General features: G+C 57.5%; 1 protein-coding gene across 3 annotated transcripts in view; it reads right to left on the minus strand.

Annotated features, from left to right (window-relative positions):
- Positions 1–766: 766 nt before the first annotated feature.
- Positions 767–20,889, minus strand: part of SPG7 (SPG7 matrix AAA peptidase subunit, paraplegin) — a 32,269-nt gene continuing 12,146 nt past the window's right edge. The window contains exons 5-17 of one of the 3 annotated variants that reach the window (XM_027076448.2): positions 18,894–19,033; positions 17,927–18,029; positions 16,347–16,472; positions 15,863–16,025; positions 15,350–15,523; positions 9,473–9,597; positions 8,643–8,745; positions 7,615–7,725; positions 5,698–5,813; positions 4,049–4,205; positions 3,477–3,643; positions 2,812–2,889; positions 767–1,180 (exon numbers count right to left, since the gene is read on the minus strand). In XM_027076448.2, the coding sequence (XP_026932249.1) occupies positions 980–1,180; positions 2,812–2,889; positions 3,477–3,643; positions 4,049–4,205; positions 5,698–5,813; positions 7,615–7,725; positions 8,643–8,745; positions 9,473–9,597; positions 15,350–15,523; positions 15,863–16,025; positions 16,347–16,472; positions 17,927–18,029; positions 18,894–19,033 (1,764 nt within the window). In that variant the 3' untranslated portion in view covers positions 767–979. Of the gene's footprint in view, positions 1,181–2,811; positions 2,963–3,476; positions 3,644–4,048; positions 4,206–5,697; positions 5,814–7,614; positions 7,726–8,642; positions 8,746–9,472; positions 9,598–15,349; positions 15,524–15,862; positions 16,026–16,346; positions 16,473–17,926; positions 18,030–18,893; positions 19,034–20,889 lie in introns of those variants that run through there. The other 2 variants (XM_027076449.2, XM_053211276.1) reach the window with 2 other exon arrangements.

Here is a 20,889-nt window from a genome sequence, read left to right on the forward strand (position 1 = left end):
CCCCCACCTGCTTACATACTGCATCCCTCGGGCCGTACTGTGGGATGGGCGGCCGAACTACCCCTTCTGTCAGGAAGCACCTGCAGTCCGTGGCTCCGAACACCGCTGCGCAGGGAGGGCAGGCGCAGTGAGAGCAGTGGGTGGGGACACCAGAGTGTGTGTGGCACACCCCTGGGCACAAGGGGGCCGAGGGGACCGAGTGTACCTCGCTTGCTGCGGTGAGGGGGCGTCCCAGGGCCTTTCCCCCAGATTCCTACAACAGGGCTCTTCCGTTGGTTATCTTGGGCTGACATTCTAAACTGAAACGCATGACCCCATGTCTGGGTTAGAGCTGGCCCTGTGGCGCAAGGTGGACTCTCCCCCAGGAACTTACTACAAATGCCACAGCAGGCCTCAGGGCTTACCCCTCGTGTGGAGGCCAGGCCAGCAGGACAGGCTGGTGCCCGGGTCTGCACAGCAGTAGGTGGCAGTATTTTAACACCCGAGAGCCCAGGGCCTGGCCCTGATGCCGACCTGTGGACGCGCCAGCAGGACAGGCCCACCGGAGGGAGGACAGGCAGCAGCTGGCTCGGGGGTCCTGTTAGCGCTCTGATGAAGTCCCAGCAGCTGGGACAGCCCCCGCATGAACTCCTGGCGGGAGCAAGCTGCTCCCGCACAAAACCACCTTGTCACTGGGTCACCGGCCTGGGAGTTCGGATCTACATGCCCACCTGTACCCCATGCGCACCTGTACCCGGCACGGATAAAACAATCTAACAAAGCCAAGTCATCTGCAAAAACGTTTACCTCTCACCGGGAGGGCAGTCAATAAATAGATCTCAGAAGTCTTTTCAGAGACCAGTGAGGGCTGGGAGGGGGTACCAGTCTGGGCAAAAGAGGAACGGCGGGGGCGGGGCACTCAGTGAGGCGTTCCCTTCCTGGGTCTGCGGGGGACGCCGTGTCCCCACGGCACAGTCGAGGCACAATCCAGGAGGCCCGTCTATTTGGGCCAAGATGGCTCCTCCCCGCGAAGTGGGGGCTGCTGAGGCACCTCCTCCTCCCCGGCGTCTTGCTTCTCCCTCTCGGCCTCACTCCACCTTTGAGGCGCGATCATCTTCTTGGGCCCGTGAGGGGGCGGACCGATGAGGGCCTCGATATCCTCGTAGTTTATCACTTCCTTCTCCAACAGGGCATTTGCCAGCTAACGGAACACAGCGAGTGGTGTGTGAACCCCAGACAAGGAAACAGATGAGCCTTTTGAGAGCCGAGCACCCAGCAGGGAGGGGGCGTCTGGAGCGGGACGCCCTGGGCAGGCGGCTTCCCAGGGAAGCAGTGTAAGCGGGCAGCTCATGCACAGAACCCTCGTCTGCACCTTACAGGCAGCCTCTCGGCTGCCAGCCTCCGTCATTTTTCTGCTTCCCTCCCAAAACTGTTCTCTGGGGCCACTTTAGTTTCCTTTACCAAACACGGTGCGTGTGTCTGCACGTCGGGGAACAAGTGGGGGCTGGAACGTGGGGACGGGGTGCTGGTGCCCAGGGCTAGCAAGGGAGCCTCTGCCTCCCTAGACATGGTCCCAGAGGGCACGCTGAGGGGGCCGTGTGCACAGCCCGCACCGGCCATGAGGGATGTGCCCCAGGCACTTCTGAGCAGGGCCACTGCTTCCTCGGGAGGGACAGAGCTGCTAAGCCCTAGAACATGCCCCGCTCCCCATGGTGCAGAGGGGGGACACCCGGGGCCCCCGCAGGAGGAGCCCCACCCAGTCCTGCCAAGCAGCGGCCGCAGCGCGCACGTGTGGCACCTGGGCCTAGTAAACAGCGGGTTCTGGCTCAGCAGGTCCCTGCGCTGCCCACAGCCCCCTGGTCCAGGGGCACCACTGTGAGGGCAGCACCCCAGCCTGGGGGAGCAGCGCCTCATCTGAATGGAATGAGGAAGTGAGGAAACGTGGCCTGTCCACAAAGTGCTGCCTGCTTCTACGAGGGACACGGGAGGCACCCGCTTCAGGTGCTGCCTTCCCAGCCTCACTGAGAACTGCAGACAGATCCCAGCTGGGGGACACGCCACACCCACCAAGCCACTGCTCTGAAAACTGCCAGAGCCGGCAGCCAACAGGCAAGCGGGAATTCACAGCCCAGGGAAGCGTAACGAGACATCACAACCAAGAGCGAAGTGGGGTCTAGGGACAGGAAACGACATTAGATAAAAACGAAGGAAACGTGAATTTACGCAGACTTCAGTTAATGACGTATCGACACTGGTTCACTAGCTTGTAGAAAACCCACCACGTTAAAGGGAGATGTTAATGATACAGAAAACTGGCCATGGGGTAGAAGGGTCTTGTGCTATATTTGCAGCTTTTCTATAAATCTAAGATTATTCTAAACTTGAAATCAAAGTCAAGAGTTCAAGCCCCATGTGTGGCACAGACATGACTTAAAACAGGGGCCCTTGGGTGGCTCGGTTGAGCATTCGACTCTTGATTTCAACTCAGGTCATGATCTCACGGTTCATGAGATTGAGCCCCCCATCGGGCTCTGTGCCAACAGCACAGAGCCTGCTTGGGATTCTCTCTCCCTCTCTCTCTCTCTCTCTGCCTCTCCCCCTCCCAAAAGATAAATAAAGGAAAAATAAAAGACTGCCATGCCCCAAGTGGTCTTTGAAAAAGGTGAGATTTCAGTTGAACTGGGGGGAGTGTAGGACGGCTGCTTTTTCTGTGGCTGTGTGTGTGCTGGAAAGAGTCCCTCGAGGAGTGACAGCCACATCAGCACCGTGTGGCGATGGTTGCCTGCCCCCACCCCCGCCGAGGGAAGGACAGGCAGGTGCCCAGAACCTTACCGCCTGCAGCTTGTCCTGGTTGTCCCGCAGCACCTTCTCCGTGTGCCTGTGGGCCTTTGCCACCAGCACTTTGGCTTCCTGCCAATGGGCGAACAGATCTGTCACGAGCAGGACGGCAGACCAATGCTCACGACATCTCCTGTGCCTGATTCTGGCACAGAATTCTGGCATCAGAGCACACGTTAGAGCCACGGGGCAGGAAGCCAACCTCCGGCTCACGGGGTCCAGGAGAGCTTGGCTGCCAGTGGCATTTCCTGCCCTGACCCCATCCCCCGCGAATACCCCTGTTCCAGGAGGCTGCCTCCCACCCCTTCCCCCTTCACGGCTGCAGGCGCCCACCAGCTCCTGGAGGCCGGGGAGCGTGCGGCCACCTCACGTGCGCACCAGGCTGGAAGTGGGCCCGGCCAGGTCGCGCAGGGAGCGTGCATGTGTCCTGCAGGTGTGGGGACTGCTGGGCACCGGCTGCATCATTCGGGGTGTTTCACGGACAGTTTCACCAGGGGTCACACAAGTCCTCACCCGAGAGCAGATGCTCAGAACGTGAGAGCCACAAGGGGTCAGGACTGGAAAGCCCACCACGTGGACCACGTGAGGGCACAGCGCCAGCACCTCAGACACCTGCTCCCTGACCCACTGCGCCGTGAGAGGGGGCGGCACGCACTCACGTGATCCATCATCTGCTGGAGGCCCTGGCTGAAGGGACGCCGTCCAACTCCCGTGAGTCCCTCCTGCGCCTCGGGAAAGGACACGGGCCCGATGCTTGGGGCCATGCCAAACTGCCTCACCATGGAGTAGGCGATGCGCGTGACCTTCCTCAGGTCGTCCTGAGCCCCTGGAGCATGGGGCCGAGAAAGAGGTTTCTCTCGGCAGAGTGGCACGGGCCTGGGCCTGACCGCAGAGGACCCAGGGGACAACTGTGCCCTGTTACTGTTCTTTAAACGACAGAGTCTTAAAACTCTAAACACTACGTGGGGTGCACCTCTGGGTTCGCTTCCCTGGCAGCTCCCCAGCACACGTCCAGCTCTGACAACACCCCTGTCAACGCTGAACCCGTGTCACTGGGAACACGAGCACCTGTACCAGTAGCTTGAGAACACTTAGTGAAATTCAGAAGTACGTGTGTAAGCCACCCTTCGAATTCCACCCATCGGATTCACCCTCCCAACCCCACGAGGAAGGCGCGGCGGATGTAAAAGCACTTTGAGAACGCCAGAACCAGCACGGGCCAGCTCCTCACCAGAAGTGACCTTGTTGAAGGAGATGGATTCCGACACGCGGCCACCCAAGGCCATGCACATCCGCTCGAACAGCTGCTCCCTGGTGAAGAGGTGCTGGTCTCTTGGAAGCATCTGAGCAAAGCCCAGGGCTGCGTTTGTCCGCGGTGCGATGGAGACCTGCGGAGTGTCAGGTGGCCGAGTGAGCAGGAGGACGAAGGTGGGGTGGGGCAAGACGGGTCTTTAACTGGAGGCTTTCAAAGCAGTCAGAGCAAGTCTGCACCGGCCTCACTTTTGTGACCAAGGAGAACAGCTCGCGTGCCGTTGGGCGGTGTCGTCCTTGCACACCACGCAAAGCACAGCAAAGATGGCTTCCTGGGTGGAGGCAAGGAGACAGGACCCCGCCCCCCAGCCCCAGCCCCACCCCCACCCCGGGCCAGTCGTCGCGCCCTCCTGTCACCGCCCACCGCGGTGGACATGGGACTGCACACACCCTTGGGGACACCAAGACTGGAGACCATCCTTGCCTTTCTCCCCCACCAGCGCAGCACCAGGTTGGCACGCAGGGGCTCTGGAGAGGAAGCTGAGAGGCTAATACTTAAGCGAATTACACTGTAAAATGCTCTAAGTAATGATCACATCCGCAACTGGCAGAGTGCCAGGCCGGGTGGGGGTGGGGTGGGGGGTGGTTCTCATTATGACAGATTTATCTTTTGGCCGTCAAACAGGAAATTTTAAATTACGTTTACTTCATCCAGGATCTTTCTGCATTAATTTTTCTTGAGATACTGCATTCAAATATTTATCTTGCTTACTGAAATATTTAGTGTCCCATAAATGTCACACCCTTGGTGACTGTCCTCAGCCTGACCCAGGTCACCTCAATGACGGCTGTGTCCACTTGTCTGTCACAAACACTGGACTTTGGGCCCTCTGGGGGAAGGCCTCTCAGACACGACCAGACTAACAATCTACTTGGCTACAACTGACACCTCTGAAAAGCAGTTCAAGGACAGTAAACAGACGTGCCTGCTGGCAGTGGCCACGCGTCCCCTTCTTCGGTGTTGGGGATGCTCGGCACTGCGGCTCCCTCCCTGCACCCGCCGGCCCCCTCTAGGCTGGACGCAGGGCACAGTTCAATCCGCACCTGCCTCCCACACGTTCACGTTTTCCTGAAGGGTCACTCAGTTCCCTGGTCATGAATCCACCATTCCGGAGGAGTTGTTTATACTATAGGCATTTGATACAAATAAATTTTCATCAAACTCCCAAATGCTTATGAGAGTGGTAGTTCTTTAAGGTGAGCTCCACGCACCTATTCTTAAGGTTAGGAGTCGTTACGTTACTGCTTTCAGAGATGGTGGTAAACTTGACAGTTCTTAATTCCAAGATTGAGGGTGCACACAGGAGAGGGGGCCCCCGAGTCGTTGCGTGGCTCTCCAGTGGCCTCGCCCCACAGCTGGAGCCACGTGTCCTGCCCTCTGCCTCCTGGGATGAGGGACCCTGCACGGTCGCCTCTGCCCTGTGCCCCTGTCCACCTCACACCGTGCCTTCTCTTTGAGCGAGAACATGCGGTGCTTCCGAGGCCAGCGTGGTCCAAGGGCCAGTGGGGCTCACGCCTGCCGACGCCCCGGACCCGCCCGCGGCTACACGCGCGCGTGGGACAGCCCACCTTCATCACGGCCTCCGTGTGCTCCAGCAGCCAGCCGACCAAGGCGTGGCCCGACTCGTGGAACGCAACCACCTTCTGTTCTTCCTTGGAGAGGATCTTGCTCTTTTTGGCGGTCCCTGCAAGAGGGCCGGAGAGTCCGAGGGTCCCGGGTGAGTGTCCCAGGCACTCCGCCTGGCCTCACAGAGTTCCACCCTGTGTCACCAGAGCAACGTCCTCACCGGACGCTCGCCTCCCACATCTCGGCCCCCAGCCACCACCAAGAACTGTGTTCCTCACTGTGTGAAGCTCATTTGGTGAGGGGGATGCTGGAGGCTCCCCGTTTGTGCGTCTGTGAATGCGGGAGCGGCCAGTCAAGCTCCTGCAGGCTTTAGGAACACCTCAGCTCAGGGGCCCGCAGGGCTGCTGTGATTGGATGGGGTCCCGAGCGGGTTCTGGGCTGTGCACTGCCGTTCCCCCCAGACGGGCAATGCAAGCCGCAGTCCCGATGCCTCCCACCTGGTGACCCTCTGCTCCCGTCACACTGTCACACCTCCCTGAGTTTCCACTTGAGGCATCCTGGATCAGCTCTGGGTTTGGGGTATTTGGTAGGAGGGTCACCTCCATTTACTGCAAGGTTATAAATCCTTCCTCACACTGGCTGTAGCAGCTCAATCATCTTGACCAGAGCTGGTGATGTGAGCATCTACACACGAGGGTGGGCTTGAACGCAACGTGCTGTAGCCCAGGCAGGCCGCAGAGTGAGGCCGGGGGGCTCTGGTGCCTGCTCACAGGGCCAGCGTCGTCAGTATTGACAGGCGTCTTTCTCGCTTTCACACCATTATTGCAAGTGTATCAATTCCCACGTAAAAATAAGGGGCTTGTATAAAACCGACTTTGTAGTAAGAAACAGCCACTTTAGGGGCACCCAGGTGGCTCAGTCAGTTCAGCGTCAGACTTTGGCTCAGGTCGTGATCTCACGGTTTGTGAGCTTGAGCCCCGCATTGGGCTCTGTGCTGACAGCTCAGAGCCCGGAACCTGCTTCGGATTCTGTGTCTGCCTCTCTCTCTCTCTGCCCCTCCCCCGCTCGTGTTCTGTCTCTCTCTCTCTCTCTCTCAAGAATAAACATTAAAAAGTAAAAAACAAAAACATTTAAGAAACAGCCACTTTAGTTCCTCCTGTCCACGCCAATTCCTAACCGGCAGTATGGGCACCTGGCGGTATTTGTAGCAGACTTTAACTCCAGTGGAGGGTGACAGGGACGAGCCCCTTCTAGGGATGACTCATGACTGAGTACTCCCCCTCCACAGACAAGGCCTGTGCTTCTCCTATACCTTTGGAAGGAATAGTTTCCCTTTTTAAAAAACTTTCAGTATCTTAGATCGAACACTGCTCAAGAACAAGCCATGGAGGGCCGCGGAAACTTCTAGAGATCGTGTCAGTCCCTCTTCTGACAGAAACCCAGGGACCCCACTTGGAGCAGTGACCATTAAGCACTGCCGGAAGCCACCCCCTCCCTGCCCCTGTCCTGCCGAGACCCTGAAGCAGAGACAGGCGGGACAGCAGAGCTCAGCTCTCGGGAGACCCTCTGTCCCCAGGCAGCCGTGGCCTCAGCCCCACGGTGGGTGGCCTGCAGCTTGGGGGCACCGCTGACCACCTCGGGGCTGTGTGCCACTCACCCTTGGCTGTGGGAGATCCTTTTATATTTCTTCTTGAAGAGTCTGCTCTTTGGCAGATTCTTGGTATTTTACACTAAGAATAAGTCTCGTGGTAACAACCTGACATAAAAATAGAACTTTGCGTACTGTTCCCTTGTCCGATCATAATCGTTTGCTAATTGCTTCTGTCACATGATGTGGAAGCCGACCTGGCTCCCACCACCCTGCCTTCCATCTGGCTGCTCCTGGGGCTCCAGCCCTGCTGAGAACATGTCCCTCATACCGGCAATGACTCGTTCCACGGCGTACTCGAAGTTGAACGTGTGGACGGACGTGTGGCCCTCTCGCGCAGCGTGCAGCGCGGCCTCGTTACAGATATTGGCGATGTCGGCACCTGTCCACACAGAGGGTGAGAGGGGAGGGCAGGGGGCTGACGACTGGCAGACAGGTGGGCAGGCAACGCCCATGCCCTTTGCTGACCCCACCCACACTACTGACAGACCCATAGCATTCCCCCTCGTGCCTTCCAGCCTCACCCTAACCTCCGGGCTCTTTACTGCACAACTGTCGTCAGCACGCAGAGCACCACGTGCTGTTTTATTCCAGCTAGTAATTCACACGTGCACTGAGGGGAAAGAAGTTAGTTTTCCAGGTTCCAAAAGATTCTAGTTGAGGGCATTAAAAAAAATCCAAAGGGGGGGCGCCTGGGTGGCGCAGTCAGTTAAGCGTCCGACTTCAGCCAGGTCACGATCTCGCGGTCCGTGAGTTCGAGCCCCGCGTCAGGCTCTGGGCTGATGGCTCCGAGCCTGGAGCCTGTTTCCGATTCTGTGTCTCCCTCTCTCTCTGCCCCTCCCCCGTTCATGCTCTGTCTCTCTCTGTCCCAAAAATAAAAACGTTGAAAAGAAAAAAAAAATTAAAAAAAAAATCCAAAGGGAAGAAATTACAATAAAAGGGATTTTGTTTCTATTGCCCTTTAAAATGAGAGCCGCGCAGAAAATATCCTGATTTGTGATCCGATTCTACTCATCAAGGGCGCCCAGTCCGAGCCCAGGAGGGCCCCGAGAGAGCCGGTGTGCAGAGCCCGGAAGGCAGGAGCGCCCCCTGGCGGGCACGCGCACAGGGCGCCCTGAACGCCCTCGCTGGCGGGAGCAGTGTCGTGGGCTCTGGCGCCACTCCGGGAGGGAAGTGCTGTGCGGTCTGGCTCCCCGTGCACACCCTCACCCTCACCCCCACCCCCACCCCGGAGCGGGGGATGTGGGGCACTTGGGGGAGGCCTGCACCCTTAGGACTGGCAGGAACCAGCTTCCGTACCACTGAACCCTGGCGTCAGCTCTGCCAGACGCTGGGAGTAGAAGCTGCTGGCCTGGGTCAGCTTCAGGCTCTTCAGGTGCTGCTCAAAAATCTCCCGCCTTTCCTGCAGAGAAAGGACACGAGTGTGGGCTCACTCCTGCCCCACAGACGGGCCCCTGGCTGTTAGATCCCTGTCCTTGTCATCACTCCCGACCTTCATACGTGAGACCACTTGAGAGCCACAGGCAGCATCTCACAATGAAAGGTTAGGTCACACGTAGTAAGGGCTTACTTCGTAGGACGTCTGGTTCGTAGACGTTCTGTGTTTTCTAGACCCTGATGGGAATGCTCCTTACGCGGTCAGAGAAAGGGAAAGGTGCTGTTCTGGAAGCAGTGGCAGCGGGGAGCTCCATTCTGCTCCTTAGAGCCTAGGAGCCGTTCGAGTGTCAGACCCAGGGTGACACCCATTTGAGGTCGCCATCACTGCCTGCTGGTTCCTGCTGCCTCGGGGCACCACCAAGGCCTGGCCACCAGAGGGCGGACGTCTCTCCAGAGGCCCAAGGAGGCTGGAGGGGCTGAGACACCGGCAGGGCTCGCACCTGCTCCCAGGGCAACACAGCTCATGTTCCAAACCCACGGCCAGCCTGCAGACTTGGGGTCAGGACGAGACTCCTGAGGTTCTGCTACAAAACTCAGCCCCAATGTTTAGGGATAAAGAGAAAATGTGGGTGAACCAAATGAGCTGCAAAACGGTGGGAAGAGCGGGAAGCCAAAGAAAGTCTGGACAGACAGGCACCAGGACTGTGCGGTCGCAGCTGGGCCAGGAAGGGCCGGCCCCCGGCCACCCTGACCTGCAGCGTGGGAAGGTCGATGAAGACGTGTCGATCCAGTCGGCCTGGCCTCAGCAGAGCGTCGTCCAAGATGTCAGCTCGGTTGGTGGATGCCAGGACAATGACAGGGTCCGCGGTGCCCATTCCTGGAGGGGTGACAGCCGTTCAGGTAGAGCTCCCCTGTCAGGACACAGGGTGGGACTGATTTCCCCCTGGGGTCCGCAAGAAAGGAACACATACGTTGTTCTGACTGAGGATCAAAATCCCCACAGAGCAAGAATTCACCTGTCTCCCTCAGGCTGTCGGCCCACAGGCTGAACCACAGACCAGAACTGCACTGCCATCCAGACAGCGCCTGGGGGGGACCTCGTTTTTAGTGAACTGCCCAGCAGGCCTGGGGAACGAGGGGACACTGTCCCCACGCTCCTTCAGTGCGCTGGCTGTGGGCCAGAGCCACTGCAGCAAGACGTCTGGGACATTGTGTCCCTAATGCTGGTCTGTAGCCTGCGTTTAGGCCCTCGCTTTCTCACAGGAGTTTAAAAACAAGTGCAGACAGAAAGTTCCACCGATGGCCCAGATCTGTCGGAGAACCAGACTGGACCCCAGTTTGAATAAAGCAACTGCAGAAGTGCGCCGAAGGAGCAACGAGGCAAATGTGAGCCTGACTGGATATGTGAGTGTTGTATCTGTTTGTAAACTATGCATTACGATGATACTATGGCATCTCTCTGGACGTAAAGAACTACGTTCAGAGCATAGAAGATTTAGAACACGTAAGACTCAGAAATTTGGATTTGCTTTAAAATAACCCACCCGAGAAGAGGAACGGAGTGGAGTGGCTGGAACAGGGCTGGCCTGCGACGTGGAGGTTTGCCGCACATCTCTCTCTGCTCTGATGTATGCTTGACAAGTTCCGGAATAGAGTGAAAAATGCCGGAGGCGCCTGGTTGACTCGGTCAACAGAACAACAGAGCAACTCTTGATCTCAGGGTCTTGAGTTCAAAGCCCACGTTGGGCGTAGAGCCCACTTAAACAATAAGTAAAATGAAGATATCCTGATCTTTTGCTAGTAAAAAAAAATCTTGATAAGTTGACACTGACAAATATAACTTAAAACTACCTGTCTTAAGTGAAATTTAAAAGAACGGTTGCAGAATTATGGCCTGAGTGTTAGGCACTGCCATCTCCCAGCCGACTGTCACTGACTCCACTCTGCATGACAGCAGTGAGGGGCCTGGCCGAGTGCACGGGCCTGGGACCCACCGTACCAAGGAACTGACCCCTGAGTCACCGAGAAGCAGCCACTAGGACGCCCAAACCACACCCACCTCCCAAGGAAATCCTCGAGAACCCTGTATGTGTGCATTCTCCATGGAAGGCGACAAGCCAGGATGCTTACTTGACATTTCTGTGTCAGGGGAGAGTGCAGCACGTAACTGTGACTTCTGAAAAGAACCCGGAAACCAGCCAGCACCAGCCAGCACATGCAGCGTGTCCCCCTGTGTTCGATCTGCCTGCACCGTGGTGGTAGGAGAAGTCAACCTGTGACACCCGGCAAACAAGAGGCTGACTGGAGAGAGGGCCCTGCCAGGATTCCCGAAGGCCGTGGACACGGAATTCCGAAGTCACATGAATTGAAGACACACGGGACGACGGTGGGGGTGATGGCTGCGGAAGAGCAGCGGCAGGGCAGGGGTGCAGGCGGCGCCAGCCAGCCCCAGCACGGGCTGCGGGAGCGCTCAGAGCTCTGCTGGCGGGTCTCAGCTCCACCTCCCCGCAGAGCCAGCCCCTCTCACTCGGGCCAGGCACCCTGCGTCACTGGGGTCACGATCACATAGAGGGTATAGCCCCCCGGGGCTGGACGGATTGCTCTAGAAACTCTGCATTTTGACCTAGTTACAGATACACAGGTGCAGCTTGGTACAGAGAAGTCCTTTCGAGGGTCGCTCAGAGCCAGGAAGCTGGCCGTGCAGGGCAGAGCCTTCTCACCGCCTCGACTAACGCACTCGACCAGGAGCTTTCTTCTCTGCAGGTCCCCTGCACGCAACCCCCCTGCCCGCCTCTCTCCACGTCCCCGCGGTACGCAGGCCTGCTCCACGGCCACCCCACCACCAGTCTGTTCTCGTCTCTGGGATTCTGCCACTTTGACAGTCTTGCGTAAGCGTTCCCGTACAACCTGTAGCCGCTTGACGCTGGCCCTTTTCGCTCAGCAGAATTCCCTCGGGATCCATCCGAACGGCGGTGTGTGAGCACTCAGTTTCTTTCCTTTGCTTCACGGTAACCATGGCCAAGGACACGCAGGCTCGGTTTAGAAGCTGCATGCGGGGAGTTTCCAGCTGCCACACGTAAGCGGACCTTTCTTGGGGCTGCAGGCAGGCGCGTGAGCGCCGGGCCAGAGGGGAGGTGTGAGTTCGGTTCTGTCTCCCAGGGCGGCTGGCCGAGCGTGGGTCGGCTCACGCTTCCGGCTGCTGTACTCCAGCGAGGGCCGTGCGGGCTCACTCGCAGACTCGTCCGAGCCATCGGTGCGCCCCCCGCCCCAGTGCGCCACGCGTCTCCGCTCTGGCTGTCCTAGGAGGTGTGTTCCCACCCAACTCTCAGAAAAGGGTTTGGCGGGTGTGGACGAGCGCGTTCAAAACCTTACATGAAAAAGCAAACGGAGCACGGCAGCCGCAGCCCCATCGGTCGAGGGGAACACGGTGCGAGGTGCCGCCCCGCACGAGTGTGTGCCGCGTGGTGCGTGCGGGGGGGCCCCGCAGCGTGGCGGAGGCACGGGCCTGCAGAAGACCTCCACGGGCCAGGAGGCCAGACTCTACAGACCCCGCTAAGCGCTGGCAGAGCACAAAAGCAGTTCAGCCTTTTCAGCAAATGGAGCTGGGGCAAACAGACGTCCACGGGCCAAGGGGTGGGGGTGGGGGTGCACCCAGGCGACTCAGTGGGCGGGGCACCCAACTTCAGCTCAGGGCGTGACCTCTGAGTTCGGGTGTTCTAGCCCCTCGTCCAGCTCCGCACTCACGGTGTAGAGCCTGCCTGGGATTCTCCCTGTCTGCTCCTCCCCAACTCAAGCTTTCTCAAAACAGATCAAAGTAAACTAAAATGGAAAAGGCCATGTGGATGGTAGCTAGGACTTTCTGACTCCACGTGAGAACGCAGCTCACATCCCCACACACTCTTACTAACACAGAAGCTCCGGTGAAGGCACGGGGAAGGGGCACTCAGCGCAGAGCCCTCTTTCTGCTGATCAGCCGTACAGAGGTACCGAGTCACGCTGACCCCAGCATGCTCCGCGCAGGTGCCTGTCCCCTGAGGCCTGGCCCTCCGGTAGGGCCACCTCTCCGACTCATGAGTCGGGGGGCGGGCAGTCCCTTCCTGGTGAGCTTTTCCCACGACCGGCACAGTGTCTGCTCCGTGCCCTGCGCCTCAATGAGCAAGCACCGCCCCTCCGGGAGGACTGACACAGACCCCTCAGACTCATGTGAAGGGCGAAGAATGCGCACTGTGTCCGCACACAAAAGGACCCGTTCACCGCTGGCCCAGCCCAACAAGGGGCTTCAGTCAGGGCTCCTGGGCGCTCGTGGGCCTGGAGCGGAAGCAGCCCTATTCACGGCAGCACAGAGGTTGGGCTCAGAGGAAGCCACCGTTTGGTAAATGCTTCCTGGTGGGCTCGGGTCTGCCCCAAAACGTGGGCTCAGCCTTCAAGTGCAAACACCGATATGAGCAGGAAGGCCTCTGTGGGCCTCCCGTGGGCCCAGTGGGAGGCATGTGGGGGCCTTCACCTCTGAGTGCCTTCATCTCACCTGCAATGATGAGCTGTGGCACACGGGCCACAGAGTCACAGGGGGGTCACACACTCTCTCCACACTGCACAGGTCAGAAAACCAGCCTGAAGAAGCGGGGGCAGGCGTGCACGCCCACAGCACCTTCTCACGCAGGGAACTAGTGCTCGACGGGCATCTGCAGGAGCCGGAGGGCAAACAGGGACTAGAGGGCACTTTAAGCTTGGACGGCCACCTGGTCATCTGATGACTTCCAATGGCCAGTTCTCCCTTGTCCACTCGATATCACAGATGTTGTTCATTCTTTTTTTTTTTTCAAATGTTTATTTTTGAGAGAGAGAAGGTGCGCGTGCGTGAGTGGGAGAGGGGCAGACAGCGAGGAAGACGCAGAATCAGAAGCAGGCTCCAGGCTCTGAGCTGTCAGCACAGAGCCGGACACGGGGCTTGAACCTCATGAACCACAAGATCGTGACCTGAGTTGAAGTCAGACACTCAACGGACTGAGCCGCCCAGCCGCCCCTTTTTAAAAAAAAATTTTTTTAATGTTTATTTTTGAGAGAGAGAGACAGAGACAGAGCGTGAGGGAAGGAGGAACAGAGAGAGAGAGACACTTGTCATTCGATTACAAAGACAACCAGGGGGTGCCTGGCTGGCTCAGTCAGTGAAGTGCGTGACTCTTGATCTCAGTCCGATGTTGGGTGTGCAATCTACTTAAAAATAAATACATAAACAATTTTTAAAGTAATAATAAATGAAATAAATACGTAAAGGGGCGCCTGGGTGGCTCAGTCAGTTAAGCATCTGACTCTTGATTTCAGCTCAGGTCATGATCTCGCGGTTCATGAGTTCAAGCCCCATGTTGGGCTCTGCTTAGGATTCTCTCTCTCTGCCCTTCCCCCACCTGCTCTCTCCCAAAGTAAATAAACATTAAAAAAAAAAAAAAAATTAAGCCCTCGCCCCACAGCATGGCGGAAGCTGGAGGACATCACACTGGGTGAGTCACAGAAGGACAAACAGCAGTAGGAGTCACCCACAGGAGGGTCCAAGAAGACCCAGACCCGTGGAGACACAAAGTGGCATGGCTGCCAAGGGCTGGGAGGCTGGTGTTTAATGGGGAAAGAGTTCCAGTCAGGGAAGATGAGAAGGTTCTAGAGATAGATGGTGGTTGCACAACAGAGAGGAAAACACTAATAAATGGTTAAAATGGTAAATTTCGGGGCGCCTGGGTGGCTCAGTCGGTTAAGTGTCTGACTTCGGCTCAGGTCATGATCTCACGGTTCGTGAGTTCAAGCCCCATGTCGGGCTCTGTCTGTGCTGACAGCTCAGAGCCTGGAGCCTGTTTCAGATTCTGTGTCTCCCTCTCTGTCTGCCCCTCCCCACTCGCTCTCTCTCAAAAATAATAAACGTTAAAAAAAGTTAAAATAAAAGGGTAAATGCCACGTATATTTTACCACAATAAAAATAACCGGGTACCAGGCTGGCTCAGTCAGTGGAGCATATGCGACTCTGGATCTCGGGGTCCTGAGTCCGAGCCCCATGTTGGGTATAGAGATTGCTTAAAATAAAATCTTCAAGGAATATAAATAAAAATAAAATAAACATACAATGTCTATCCAAAAAAACCCCAAAATCTTACGAAAGTAACCGAAAAGAAAAACCATTCCGTGTCACTCAGAATCCCCAGATCAAGAGTCACATGTGCCTCCACCTGGGGCAGCCAAGCGCCCTGTGCTACCTTTCCTGCATCGGGCCGCGGGGTGCGCACAACACCATCACCTGGGTTTATCCAAGACTGGAAACCATGCCCTGCCCTGCCCTGCCCTTCTTTGTTCCCAGGTTTTTTCTTTCTTTTCTACTATGACCTTGACTTTTTAAAATTAAAACCTGTGTTTCTTGAGTGCAACAAGGTGACAAATAGCTCTGAAAGTGGCCCTGTGTCAGAATCAGCTACTAGGGAACGTGTTGACGGCACCCTCACCTGCAGCAGGTGCTAGGGCACAGAGACGCAGCCCGTGTACATGGGCATCAGTGCGTGTTCCCAAACAACACGCATGAGCCGCGTGGTCCACCCCGCAAGTGGGTCTCAGGAAAAGAACCCCTTCCCTGCACAGGAGGGGGCACCCACCATCCATCTCCACCAGGAGCTGGTTGAGTGTCTGCTCCTCCTCCGTGTTGGAGAAGCCAGACATGGTGGTGGAACGCTTCTTGCCCACGGCGTCGATCTCGTCAATGTACACGATGCAGGGCGCCCGGGCCCGGGCTTCCTTGAAGAGGCTCCGCACACGGGCAGCGCCGAGGCCTAAGGTGACACAGAGGACCGGGCGGGGAATGGGTAACGGGAGGGGAGCCCAACTGTTGCGCCAGGGGCCAGAACGGCCCACGGAGGATGACAAAGCCTCAGGAGAGTCACCCTGGCGGTACTCGCCCCCTCGTGGACCCCCAGGCCGCGCATGGAGGCGGCTTCAGAGAACATCGCTGCCCAATTCTCTACACCAGCGGCATTCCCAGGAGCATGGGGCTTCTGTTTGCCTCTCTGTGCCCCCAATTCCCCAGCCAGCCGCCACCTGAGGAAGGGCGTGTGACGGCAGAGCCATCCTGCACAGACGGTCCTGTCCGCAGCCCCCCAGGCAACACCAACCTCCAATGACCTCCACGAACTCCGGGCCAGCCATTGCCAAGAAGGGCACCCGGGCCTCCGTCGCCACTGCCTTGGCCAGAAGGGTCTTCCCACAGCCAGGGGGCCCGAGCAACAGCGCGCCTTTTGGGACTTTGGCGCCAAGCTGAAGGAAGCGCTCTGGGCTCTGGAAAAGCAGCAGACAACGCAGCGCCGATCACAGGCGTTGCATAGAGAACCTTCAAGACGGGACACATGAAGATCAGCTCATGCGCGGTCACGAATCAGCTATGGTTCACACGGTTCTGGCGCAAATCAGTCCGGGACTGACCGGGTGTCCCAGACGGCTTAGGCTGCAGTCGGTGGTGGGCTCTTGGCCCTCCTACTGGTTGAAAACTGTGCACTCGGCCTGCATGGCGGGTTTAATACTGGGTCCCACCACCTGACTACTTTCGGTCTTTCCTCCAGGATGGTGCTCACCTGCCTCATGCTTGGCAGGCACGCCTACCTTCAGATAATCCACGAACTCTTTGACTTCCAGTTTGGCTTCGTGCATTCCTGCTACATCTTTGAAGCTGACTCCTTTCCCCATCTTGCCATCCACAATCGTGAAACGAGCCATCTTAAGCTGATTCTGGGCAGAAAGAACAAAGGACAGGGTGCCGTGACCTCTCAGCACAACAGGGAAAGTGAGCGTCCCTGGGCCCCACCTCCCCTTGGCCCAGGGTCCCCTCTCCCACACCCCCTCCCATGCATATGAAGGGAAATGTTTCTTGTGCGTCATGAACAGTAAGAAGGTTATCTAGTATTTAACGGTTTGCCTTAAAAAAAAAAGATGTAAAACCACCCCCCGCCCAAACAAGGTAATTTAACTATCTCTTTTGCACATAAACTGTATTTTTCTATATGATTTTTGCTGCTACTGTGTAATACTCTGATTATAAAAGCAATGTAGATAACGCTGAGCTCGTTGGCTGGTAAATTTCTGGAAAGCAACCAGGCAAGAGAAAGCTCGTAGTGAGGGGCGCAAACTTGAGCTCAGTTCTGCCTCAGGAGGCGCAAAGACATGCCCGCGCTCAGAAAACGTGTGCGCTGAATTTATCATAGTGCTATTTAAATAAGACAGTAAAAATAAACAGCCCTAAATACACAAGAACTGGCCGAGTAAAATACAGCCCGAGCCCATGATGAGACACCCTTCAAAGAGTGTGAGCATTCAGCTACAGCCAGGAACACGCTCTTGGTCTCAGTTCTCAGGGAAGGGGCTGGGTGGTGCCGTCTGCAGACCTGCTCCAGCTGGGGCTTGGGCCCCTCAGCTCTGCTGCTGATGGGCTAACTGGCCACATGCTCCCCGCCAGGGAGGGTTCGCGTTACAACGAGGGCTACCACAAGAGGACGCTGTGTGTGTGTGTGTGTGTGTGTGTGTGTGTGTGTACACACATTAAGTAATCTCTACACCCAACACAGGGCTTAAATTCAAGACCCCAAGATCAAGCGTCGCATGCTCCTCAAACTGAGCCAGCCACGTGCCCCAAGAGAATGCTTTTAAAGTGTATTTGGGGTGGGGGGGGGGGGGCAGGGTGCCTGGATGGCTCAGCCAGTTAAGTGTCTGACTTCGGCTTAGGTCATGATCTCACTGTGGAGTCTGTCTGTCTGTCTCTCTCTCTGAATAAATAAACTTTAAAATAAAATTTTTAAAAAGTGTATTTAGGTTTGGGGCATCTGGCTGGCTCAGTTGCCAGCCTTAAAAAATACGCAGCATCTTAGCAAGTAGGAGAAACCAAAGAAACAGTCATGCCCAGCTACCAAAACAGCAGAATAAACTGGCCTATACACTGGCCTGGCTCAGCTGCCCCACGAGCCACGGGGAGAGTGGGCCTCAGGTGGATCCCCTAGTCGGCCAGGCACAAAGAAAGAGGAGCTGGCAGGCCACGGCTCCAGGCTGGCCTCTGTGACAGCTTAGCCTTCACCGCATGCTCACTCTTGGGAGCCATACTCAGCAAGCACAGACAGACCCTAAGAGCGCACGTTCAGGGAGATGGGACAGAGCACAGGTGCAGGGGGATGGGTGGCACGTGCCCAACTTACAAAAGCACTGAGTCCTCCTTCCCGTCCTGTCATCCCAGCCAGACGGAACACGTACCACAGGATGGCCAGGCCCACTGCGGTCATCCCCAAGGCGTAGAGGGCACTAGCGGGGGAGAGAGAGTCAGTCACGGGCAGGAAGCTCACGGGCACGCCTCGCGAAGTCCGGGGCCACGGACCCTTCAGAGATGGGAAGAGCGACCCGCACTCCGAGAGCGGCGTGCAGAGCGAGTGGTTGTGAAAATGGGTTTCCTTGTCCAACTCTGCTCTCTCGTGACCTTCTCCCACATGGGCAGGTGGAGCGTCTCCCCACGGCGCAAGGCCAGGACATGGACACGACACGCTCACTCCAGAGCCTACCGATAACACCCAGCGAGAACTGATTTTCACGTGCGCCAAAGTAGGCCACCGGTTTTGGATGGGACGGCAAAACACGCAGAGCAGGAAACCGAGTGAACGCTAGGGCGCCAGCCCGCCCTCCCGCCGCCTGCCAGCCTTGGCCCTGCACCTGCGGGAGAGACCCGCCATCGCACAGGAAGCTCAGCGCCTCAGCGGTGTCTGCCAGTCAGCAGCGAGCCTCTGCACGCAAGCTCCGGCCGCTGCCGGGCCCAGTGTGCGGTGAGACGCCATGACTGGGAGCTAATGTGTCCCGCTGAGTCTGTAGGTCCCACGGGCCCAACACGGTCCCCGCTTCCGTCTGCCGCACGGAAGCAGGGATTTCTACCGGACGGGCCCGCTTCTCCCCTTCTGTTCTACTTTCCCGTTTGTAGAAGACAACGGCCCCACGACGTGCTGGATCAAGAAAAGCCACAGACCCACGGATGCCCTCCCCACACGTGGTCCCAGACTCGCCCTCCCACACGGGGGTCTGCTTCGTGCAGGCCAGGCCACTTTCCGGTGTGTGTGCTTTGTTAGCACATTACAGAGCCACGCCTGGTTTAGTTCAGGGGCCAAATAACGACCAGCATACTTTCCAAAGAATCCTGTCCGCTTATAGGAGACCGGGATCCTGTCCTTGCCTTCAATGTTCAGGGCGTCTTCCGCGGCTCGGAGCTTCTCCTCAAACCTGTCGATGTTTGCCACCTGCATCCGGTACATCAAGGCCAGCCGCTGGGGGCAGAGAGCACAGGTGGTGCGAGTGACACACGGGCCAGACGGACGACCCCCAGACGCTGCAGGGCTCCAGCAGCAGAAGGTTCATCTGCGGGTCAGAAACTACTTCTGCGTCACAATTCCAGCAAAACTTCAATACGTGTGCTTTCTCTATCTTCAGGAATGGGGACATTTGAAGAAAAGGGAGGGTGTGCTCCACACTGACACCCCCCACCGAGCCTCAGCTGTGCGTGCAGAGCACAGAGACACGCGACAGGCCGGAGCTCCCCGCCGGGATGCAGGCAAGTCTAAGGCCAGAGCACAGGTTTCGCGCCTGCCCGCTGGCTGACCCCGAAATCAGCAAATCAGCTAAGTGGATTTCTGTGTCCTCGGGAAGCCTTTCCTGGGTGGAGGCTCAGGGAGTGAGCAGGTGGAGTGTCCTGGCATGACGTCACCGCCGCCTCCAGGGGGACAGGCTTCCCTGACAGGAGGCAGCGTGGCCCGAAGTCCACGCTGGGCCCCCAAATGCCTTCTCTGTGAGCCATCCTGATGATCTCCAGCAGCCTAGACGGTGTCCTGCCAGTCCCACACCATTCTCCTGAGGGCCTGGTCCAAATGCTTTCTAGAACTAAGCCGTTCCAAGCTCAGCTTCTAAACACACTCTTCCAATCTACATGGAGCACCCAGATTTCCCCCTGGCTCTTAAGAACCTCAGAAGATGTCGTGGGGTCACAAGGCCAGATGGGAGAAGCAGACGGGGGCCCACAGGCCACAACACCCTGATCACAGTCTGTGCTGGACTAACCCCACAGACCCAAACGTCTGATGTGGACTTCATGCCCCCGTCCCTCACACACCCGGCCCGGCCGTGGAAACAGAATGGAGAAGCATAGCAATGTCCTCCTTTCTATCCCAGAAGCCAAGAGCAAAGTGTATGACTCCAGAAAGCGATTCAACTCCCCCATCTTCTCTCTGACCGCCTGGCCCTGGACGACCCACTTGCTTCTGCAAGGTCACCCGGGTCACACAGCAGTCAGGGCCAGGAGGGGCCTGTCCCCCACAGCTAAGTCACAAGCTCGTGTAAACTGACAAACAGCTGTGCACACGTGCGTGGCGCTTAGCCTTCTCTAGAGCCCTAGCAGTGCCCAGGGTGCTGTCCTAAGGGACAGAGTCCTACGCCCACGAGTAAACTTGTGCCCCAAGTGCGCACAGTATGTCCACACTGAACGCCTGTCTCCCAGCATTCTACCTGGTCTCCTTTTCCCGCTGTCCAAACCTCTAACAAACAACAGGAAGGAGACTAAAACATGACAGGACCGTGGATCAAACATCTAACCCAGCTCTGAGCGTCAGTACAGAGATGACTAGCAAACAGGATCAGGGAAAAGTGTTCTGGAAAATAGTCTCGTGTTGCTACCTCTCCTGGGCCTGCCGGTGGTGTGGTTATGGGGTGGGGGGCAGGGGAACAAAGAGGCGGGGACTGGACGGTGGCTCCCTCTCATAGTGGGGTTTCCACAGTCGGCTTCCGGGGCCCAGTGCCCCACACTGATGCCCAGCCCTCTCCCTGAGACCAAATCTCACCCGTCTGACGCCTCCTCTCCCTCGGGAGCACCCGAGGCGGGGAGGTAAGCAGGCCCTGCTTGCTCTCTCCTCCCTCCCATCCAAGGGCCAGCCCTTGCCCAACCCTACCTCTCAGCCACCCTCACAGGGAGGGTAGGCTCCTGCCCCCGGCCCCCAGGGAATCCCCCCAACAACCTTGGCACCTCAACTCACCAGCATCCGCCAAAGCTGCCCCATGTGCCAACCTGCAGCCAGCGCCAGACCCACAGAGCGGGACGTCGGGGCCACCGCTGGCTCACGTTCCCTCCTCCTCC

Source organism: Acinonyx jubatus, chromosome E2, assembly GCF_027475565.1.
Source record: "Acinonyx jubatus isolate Ajub_Pintada_27869175 chromosome E2, VMU_Ajub_asm_v1.0, whole genome shotgun sequence".
NCBI lineage: Eukaryota > Metazoa > Chordata > Mammalia > Carnivora > Felidae > Acinonyx > Acinonyx jubatus.